Source organism: Sprattus sprattus (genome assembly GCF_963457725.1).
Source record: "Sprattus sprattus genome assembly, chromosome: 18".
NCBI lineage: Eukaryota > Metazoa > Chordata > Actinopteri > Clupeiformes > Clupeidae > Sprattus > Sprattus sprattus.
Genome location: NC_137916.1, coordinates 28390597 through 28399614, shown reverse-complemented (window position 1 = coordinate 28399614; position 9018 = coordinate 28390597). Strand labels below are relative to the sequence as shown.

The 9018-nt window shown below is 42.6% G+C and overlaps 1 protein-coding gene across 1 annotated transcript; it reads right to left on the bottom strand.

Moving 5' to 3' along the window:
- Nucleotides 1–215: 215 nt before the first annotated feature.
- Nucleotides 216–8565, bottom strand: eif3ba (eukaryotic translation initiation factor 3, subunit Ba). Its single transcript, XM_080855983.1, has 19 exons — nucleotides 8360–8565; nucleotides 7276–7468; nucleotides 7061–7180; nucleotides 6905–6962; nucleotides 6682–6810; nucleotides 5999–6156; nucleotides 5748–5879; nucleotides 5554–5620; nucleotides 5256–5302; nucleotides 4912–5122; nucleotides 4605–4677; nucleotides 2921–3043; nucleotides 2734–2812; nucleotides 2431–2569; nucleotides 2165–2290; nucleotides 1545–1622; nucleotides 1322–1430; nucleotides 968–1081; nucleotides 216–754 (listed from the first exon to the last, which is right to left on the bottom strand). The coding sequence occupies exons 1-18, from the start codon at nucleotides 8460–8462 to the stop codon at nucleotides 981–983; spliced, it is 2046 nt and encodes a 681-aa protein (XP_080712109.1). The 5' UTR covers nucleotides 8463–8565; the 3' UTR covers nucleotides 216–754; nucleotides 968–980.
- Between the last annotated feature and the right edge of the window lie 453 nt (nucleotides 8566–9018).

Below are 9018 nucleotides of genomic sequence, written 5' to 3'. Positions count from 1 at the left end.
ACAGTTCATCATATTTGAGGTATTTGTAATTTTGGTTAAAACAAAATGGTCCATGCCCTTTTCTGTAGGAGTTCTGAATGAACTCAGAGACTGTCTTTGATCTTAAAACTGAGACATATTCCTGGCAGTAAAAAATATAAACACTGGTGGATTATAAACACTCCTCTTCCAGCAGCTCCGGGAGGGAAAGAAAAGAACATTTGGCTTTTCTACATTTGTAAATATATTCTTTATTTGTCTTCGCGCACAATTTAATATCCGGTAATCTGAAAGGGGGAGGGTACAGCCCGCTGTAGTGCCATGTCGGCACACTAGAATACATTTGATCCTTTCGGAAAAACCTCTGAAACCAACACTTTTCCGCGCACTCAGCAGTGTGAATAAAGTTCATGGCACGTCGTGACATGCTGAGACCTCGGCCTCTGATATTACAATTAAAAAAAAAAAAAAAAATGTAAAAAAAAAAAATTACCTCAATTACCTTGAAAAGATTAAACAATTGAAATGTAAAATCTAAAAAAAGAACAGACTGAGTCCAGATGTGGCCCAAAGTGTTGGAGACAGAGTTGCGATCCTGTTGGAACTGGAACAGGTGCGAAGCTAACCTACAGAGGCTCACGATTCTCCCGCTGCAGCAACCGATATTAAAAGGCACTAGCGATTGATGTCAGACAAAGATTACACACTGGAGGCCCAGACAGAGAGAGAACTGGTGCTTCTTCGATCCACACCAATTCCTCTCCAAATCGCCAAGCTGTAAAGAGACAAGCAGAAGCACATGAGACTAGAGACCAGCTGTAACTATGTTTTAGCATTAGCTTTTTTAATATTTGCAGGTAGTATTATTTAAAATAAGGAGCATTATTTCATTATATGCGGAGGCGAGCAGCTGTTATTTAATGGGAGAATAGCTCTCTGTTTGCCTCTCATTCTATACATCTTAAAATCTGTACAAAGTTACACACACTTTGCTTTAGGGACTACAGCTCTCCGAAGGGGAAAATTTCTTCACTGATGAAAAACTCAATGGTCTCCTCCTCCCAGTCTTCCACATTGCTGTCCAGTTCATCCGTGTCCACTCCTGAGATTCACAGCCAGGCAAGCAGAGGGAATAATTAGAGAACACACATAAGCGATCTCTTCATAGATATCAGAGAAAGAGCTGTGACTTGGTATCAGTCTTAGTGGTCAACTGACCCAAGACTATTCCATCATTGGAGACTGTGGCCACAGAGATATATTTGAGATTTGACATCTCCGAGCTCTTCGATGTACTGTTCCAAATGTTGCCATTGTGTATTATTCAATGCGATAACTTTACCTCCTCTTAGCTCAAGACGGAGAGGTTTCTGCTCCAGGTAAACCTTGGCGTTAGCATCGCGATAACTGTGGTAATCCTCCATCATGGAACGTCTCTTATCGATGAGTTCCTTTCGAATGGATTAAGAACGAAGTTGAGAACATAGCCATAGATATTACACACACTTCTATGAGGAGATGGAAAGGTGGATGAACATAATCAAAAGTAAATGCATAAATTGTACCTTGGAGGCCTTGGACTGGCTGAGACGATCCTTCTGCTCAAAGATCTTGGAGTATTTCTTCAGGTCCTTCTTGATGGTCTGCAATAAAAGGAGGTCTTATTAGGTAAAGCACACTAGAGGACTGAATCGAAGCAGGCCGTTGTCAGGATTCATGGCCATTGCCTTTGTTGAAGATTTGTCCGCCCTCCAGTCTTGCTGCACTGATGGATTCCAACAAGGGGTCAGTGCAGCTCTTAGACCAGAGGTGCAGGTAGACTGCTCTCACACGCCAATGACTCAAGCACCTCCAACTGTACAGCCAAAAAAGCTGCTGGAAGTCTCCCCACAGACACTGCAGTACCCACACAGAGTAAGCAGCCCTGAGGAGGAGAGCATCCCAGAGGTGGATCTAAGGAACGTGTTTAACAATGTTTGGTTTCTGATAGGAATACATATTCCACTCTCTAATGGCACCCAGATTTGGTAATGGCACATTCCACAACAAAGTAGCCAGGCGTACTCATGTGTGAAAGATCTAAAGTGGAGACACACAGCTCACACAGTAGATGAGCTGTGTGTAATTCCCACAAAAATAAATCTTAAAAAAAAAAAAAAAAAAAGCATCAGCGGGCACTGCTCACCTTCATCTGCTCCTGTCCGAGGAGGCAAGGCGGGCGAGGCCTCCACAGCAGCTGGCAGAAGCGGTCTTTGCTGTTCTTCTGCAGCAGACGGCCCTGGAAGGTCCACAGCCAGTAGGCATTGTCCACCTGTGGAGGGCCAAAAACAGGATTAGGCCGATAAGGCCATTAAGCCGTCATGACACCCCTAATTAGGGTAACGGGAGGACACGTGCCGCCGCCACATGGCGTCACCCGGAGAGGAGGGAGTGGTATAGGGTGATTAGTACCTTGTGGCTCCACCAGGAGACCGAGGTCACCAAAAAGCGACCGGTGGGGTCCCATTCCACATCGGAGGCCATGTAGTGCTCGACAAAGTTCATCATGGTGCAGTCCGAGGTGTCCACAAAGGCCAACGCACCGTTCATGCTGTGATAGTAGAGAAAGGAATATTGAGTGTGAGTGTGTGTGTGAGTGTGAGTGTGAGTGAGTGTGTGAGTGTGTGATAGTGTGTGTGTGTGAGCGTGTGTGTGTGAGCGTTTTAAAACATCAACAGATTGAGAGTTAATGATTTGATTGGTATTAGAACAAACCTCCTCAATCCAGCCAATACCAAGAACTGACCCTGGGGACTCCAGAAGATGCTGTTCGCCTGCTGCTTGTCATACGTTTCTGGAAAACGAGCCATTTTTAAGGGGTGTGAGCACTGAACCACAATTACCGTTTTTGAGCAGGGAAAAGAACTACAAATTCTAAACAGATAGCGGAGAAAGAACTTACTGATCATATCGATCTTTCCATTGCTCCTGACGTGGTAGAAAGAAACGTTGATTCTTGGAGACTCGCCATGAAGCACAGCAAATTTGCTGCCATTGGGCTCCCAGGCAAAGGCAATGATACCGTCTGCAAGGGAAAGGGAGAAACCCTCAGGACTTTACATAAGGCTATTAAAACTAGAACTGTCAACAAGCGTTAATCTTCAACATGTTTTTAAAAATGAATCCAGATGCTCGGGTTTTGTTATTGCTTCTGTTAGTGCAGTAAAATATCTGTGGGCACCCAACATACAACTTTGTCAAATTCAAACCTACTGGTTCACTGAACACTTCAGCTTACAACTAACCCAACGGGCTGCACACCACGTTCTAACTACCGATCAGCTGACCTAGTCACTAGGTCCCTCCAAAGTATTTCCCTCCGCAAAAGTCTGACTCTCTCCTTCTCGGAGTCTTCATCTCAATCCCCAGCTCAAAATTAAAGTCCCTCCACAATTTACATACTACACATATAATAAATATGACTTTGAAGCTGACAGTCAATGTTGATGGCCTTGATGGTTTTATTGGAAGTCTGTGTTAAAAAGTTAAAAAGATGGCAGATAGACAGCACTGATTGACTGACTGAACTAAATCAATTTAAATACTACTCAATGGAGTACACCATCAAGATGAAATGATCCACCCATTGTCAAACAACCAATAACTTCTACAGTGCATGTCCATGATGATCAGATGCCAAGAGCTGAGGTGACACATGTGTACACAATGACAAAGGGTAGCTCTTCAGCATCTAACAATTACAGTTTCAATGCAAAAAAACTTCTCAGTGTTTAGGTTCACTAATCATTCATCAGATAAAAGCACTAAATTAACATCATTTGATCAGTGAATAAATCATTCCATCAGTCATAAATAACCTACAATGTTTGATTTCTTTTTTTTTTTAGAAACTGCAACAGTTCAGGGAACACAAAGCCTTAGACCAATGAAACTATTATAACATGGCCATTGCCTTTGTTGAAGATTTGTCCGCCCTCCAGTCTTGCTGCACTGATGGATTCCAACAAGGGGTCAGTGCAGCTCTTAGACCAGAGGTGCAGGTAGACTGCTCTCACACGCCAATGACTCAAGCACCTCCAACTGTACAGCCAAAAAGCTGCTGGAAGTCTCCCCGCAGACACTGCAGTACCCACACAGAGTAAGCAGCCCTGAGGAGGAGAGCATCCCAGAGGTGGATCTAAGGAACGTGTTTAACCATGTTTGGTTTCTGAGAGGAATACATATTCCACTCTCTAATGGCACCCAGATTTGGTAATGGCACATTACACAACAAAGTAGCCAGGCGTACTCATGTGAAAACTCTAAAGTGGAGACACACAGCTCACACAGTAGATGAGCTGCGTGTAATTCCCACATTAAAACACAACGCAATTTCCCCACAGTATAATCCAGTCCAGTTTCAGGAATCTACAACACTGTCATTGTGGTACAGACTCCTCGCCAAATTATACACTGGTATGACTGTCTGAATGAATGGACCGGTCCGGACTACTCTGTAAAGTGTCTTCGGGTATATAGAGAAGCGCTATATAAAATTGAAATTGATTGATTGATTGATACAATGTCAGTCTGAGGTCAGAAAGTGACACCATCACCCCAAAGATGGGCTCGGTTTCAGTCCTTACCCTTCATCTCCACAACGTCCACAGGGACCTGCTTCTCCCTCATCCGGAAGATCTCAAAGTTGGTGACAACACCCTGAAACAAAGAGATGAGGAGAGATCAGCTCTTTCACATTAGGGTGCATCAAATTACAATGCAAAAATGAAATCTCAACATATCAAACCGTCTGGGGGTTGCATTTTGTTCGGAGACACATAAAGATCACTTTTGGGAAGTTTTGGGAAAATTAATTTAGCACCCTAATTCATTGAGCACCCTATTTCACATCCATCTGATGAGGATTCACATGAACCATCGGAGTCTCCTTACCGGTTGGCCTTTAGGGGTCCTGTCGACTTTCACACATAGGTAGTCGCCATTCTTCTGCCAGTGGAGCTTGCAGTCCACCACGTTGAACAGATTGCGAACCCTGATCTCATTCCTGGTTGGCAGCTGCATGAGAGTCACCCTAGCTGGGATGTCTTTGTCCTCAGGCACCCAGAAGGCAATGATATTGTCACCAGGTGACCAAGAGAAGTCCCTGAAATGGAGAAATGCATTAAGATAAGAGCAATGAAGGGAAAAAAAAAACATTAAAGCTTAAAGGCTAAATCATATTCGCACAATGATAATACGAAATCACAGTTAATACAAAGAGAAACAGTCCAACTTACTTAATGCCGTTGATCTTCAGACTCTTCTTATCCAAGAGACCCATGGACTTTACAGAAAGAAAGTATTCTTTGTCGATTAATACATCCAAATCAAACAATTGTAAAGGGAGGGTATAATAATATAATAATATCAATTCTCCCGATGATCTATATACATAACTATAATGTTTCATGTAAATGCCATATTCAGTGCCATACAGGTGTACTCAGCAGAACTACCTGTTACAAGCTTCATAAAGTGCACAGATTTAACAAAAAGTGTCAACAGAAATCATCAAAACAACGCTTAAACTCTTACTGGTGTCTCATAGATGCTCAGAGTATCCTGAGACATTCTGGCAAAGAACTTCCCATCGTTGCTCCACCTGCAAAATAAACAGGAAATTCAATTTCACTGAAAGGACAAATAACTTCAAGAGTTAAGCTACTTCGGACCAGTGTACAGACCGCAGACAACAACAACACTGCCTTTCATGAAGCATCAGAACTCACTTAAAAATGGGCCAATGAGCAGAGCTCTCGCAATGGAAGCCTCGCTTCTTCTGCCCGGTCAGGACGTCCCAGATGATGATGGCTTGGGGGTCGTCTTTTGTGTCCATGAGGGGACTAAAGCTGACCATGTACCTAAATACACACACACACCACACGAGTCATCCCTTAGCAAACAGAACGAAAAATACCATGATAGTTTAAGTAAGTAGTGGATTTGCAGCGGGGGGTGAAGTCTTGGGCAGAGACGGTACCTTTCACAGGGTGAGAAGTCAATGAGTTGCACACCCTGGTGACTGAACCTCTGAATCTGCTTGAACTTCTCACCACCCCACAACGCGATGCCCCGCTGGTGGAATGTAGCGAGGTAGGTGCCCATGTGAGACCACCGCACATAGGTTTCAGTCCAGCGCTATGGAAAAGGAGAAGGAGGGACATTAAAAAAAAACATAAAACTATTCTTTCAACATGGCCATTGCCTTTGTTGAAGATTTGTCCGCCCTCCAGTCTTGCTGCACTGATGGATTCCAACAAGGGGTCAGTGCAGCTCTCAGACCCGAGGTGCAGGTAGACTGCTCTCACACGCCAATGACTCAAGCACCTCCAACTGTACAGCCAAAAAGCTGCTGGAAGTCTCCCCGCAGACACTGCAGTACCCACACAGAGTAAGCAGCCCTGAGGAGGAGAGCATCCCAGAGGTGGATCTAAGGAACGTGTTTAACAATGTTTGGTTTCTGATAGGAATACATATTCCACTCTCTAATGGCACCCAGATTTGGTAATGGCACATTCCACAACAAAGTAGCCAGGCGTACTCATGTGTGAAAGATATAAAGTGGAAACACACAGCTTACACAGTGAGAAAAAATAAATAATACACAGCTTGGGATGAAGACTTCGCTCGTAGTGGCGTGAAATGCCAAGCAAGTTAACTCACCGCTCTCTCCTCCACTATCTGAGCCTCTTTGGCATCGTTGGCAAATATGCCCGTCCTTTCACCGGCTTCAAAAATCACACTGTACTGATCACGACAATCAGGATCCTCCATCCAGTGGCGCAGATTACCCTGAATGACACACAAAGTAGGGCGATTTTAGTGATGATTGAGGAACTTTGTTGTGTTCTGATCACACAGCTGAAATTGTAGGGGAAACACTCACAAAATCTTTGAACGGCTGTTTCTCGGGTGTCTCCCATTCGTCACTGATGTTCATGTACCTAGATAAACGCAGCTGGTTATAAATTATGCACCCATCACAAAAAAGTATTTTAGGGAAAACGACAAACAATAAAATGCTATTCAATATCAAACATACTTATCGAAGTCAGTGAAAAGGTTGACACGGAAAGTGTGCTGTTTATCCAACTTGTACCCATCTGCATTCTTCACTGCTTCTTGCGCATGAGAAGGGGCAGTATACTCCAAAAAGATATACCTGAAAGAGAAAGATGGTGATGGTCAGTTATCTTACTTGGTGTTTAGAATCATTTTTGTGCATACACAAAACAGTCTGGATGGTTGTGCACTTACCCCTTGGTTTTGCCATCAGCTTCAGGGTAAAACTCATTTGTAATTTTGCCAAATTTAGAGAAGATCTTGTGTATGACATTTTTGAGTTTCTCCACACGCTCTGGTCCAACCGAGGGAACATTGTCCACCACTACGACGGAATCAATGCCATCTGCCTCCGTAGGTCTATCCTTGAGGATATCCTCCATAAGCTCTGAACAAAACAAAAAGTTCAAAAAGTTAACAAAAGAGTTGTAACACTAACAAATAACACCTACTATTAACAATTTAAATGTGTTAGTGTTACATATTGTGTAACTTACTTTTGATACCATGCTAGATCAGATAAGCGTATATGGGTAATGGGAACTTTTGAGGGGATTTTGTATTAATCAATCATGTCTTGCAGAAATTATTCGATTTTTTCTTAGAAAACACAACCTCGCTCAACATGTTTATTGAGTAAGTTACATAACGTTAGCCACCTATGCACTTGTTACGGAGACAATAGCTTGACAGCTGGGGAACTAACTAGCTTAGCTTGCCAAATAAGCTAATTTACTTGTTCTGTAAGCTAACCACATCTGCCAACAACTGTTAATGATCATCTTCATTCGTAACTCTCTGAACTCATAGTTTACGACTTTTAGTTATTCATCATAGAGTTAAAAGCGTGTACTGAAACGTCTAGAGGGGTGGCACAAATGCATCACATTCCAATTGGTTTAAAATAACCAACGCTAGTAACATAGTATTCGGTCTGGCTAACATTTGCTACTTTGAAGCTAGGTTGAATAACGTTAGCTCACGCTAGCTAATCACAACTCCTAGCCAAATGCACGTACTAGGTAAGCTAACAACTTCCCAGATACAAAAGTTTGATTTAAGTACTTTACAAATGTGTGTCAGGTGCAAACTGCGATTCAAACGAAGTTCAGCAATCGGTAAAATATGATTGATATGCTTACAAATAATGGATAATGATAATCGATGAATACCACTAGCTATACTGCTACCGTCAGCTAGCCAGTAGCTACGGCTCACTGTTCTAGTAATGGTGCGATGTACCAGGCCTGAAGCCGGCTACTTTCCTCTTTTCGCTTACCCTGATCGCTAAAATCATCCTCGAAATCCTCTGGATCACTGAATGATGGCTCTTCGCCATCATCAAAGTCCATTTCGGACTCCATATCCTCAGTTTCGTCCATTGATGTAATCTTTCTGATCAAGCAGTGAGAAGAATCGTTATTTTTTAGTAATTCACGAGGATTTTACTCAGAAAGCCATGTGGACACCACCCGGCGCCAACCATTGAGGGAGGAGAAAAGGACCGTACCACATTCAGAACAAAGGAAAGGCTCTTAACGGTGAGTCAGTGGTTTTACAATTTAGCTTTGTGAAAGGTATGTATTATATCATTTTGCTTAACAATACGTCCATAAAAATGCAGTATAGTGCTAAAACATGAATTAGAGTTGCCAGAAGTTAAATTATTTACGTGTTGGGAGTATTGTTCTCCACCTTTAAAATAATTTGGTCTATTCCTACAAGAAGACATTTCCGTTTCGAAAAGTGGTGAGTTGCGCCATTTAAAGCTGATCTAGGAACAGTCATGACTTAATACTTAACTGTAAATTAAGACAAAGAGGCTCGATGTACAGCTTTTAGTTCAGCGATCTGGGTGACTCAGAAGGACGTAGTCGTTGTTAACTTATTTCTGAAATTCGGCATTTTGTGGTTACAATGTAGACTTAATGAAATAAC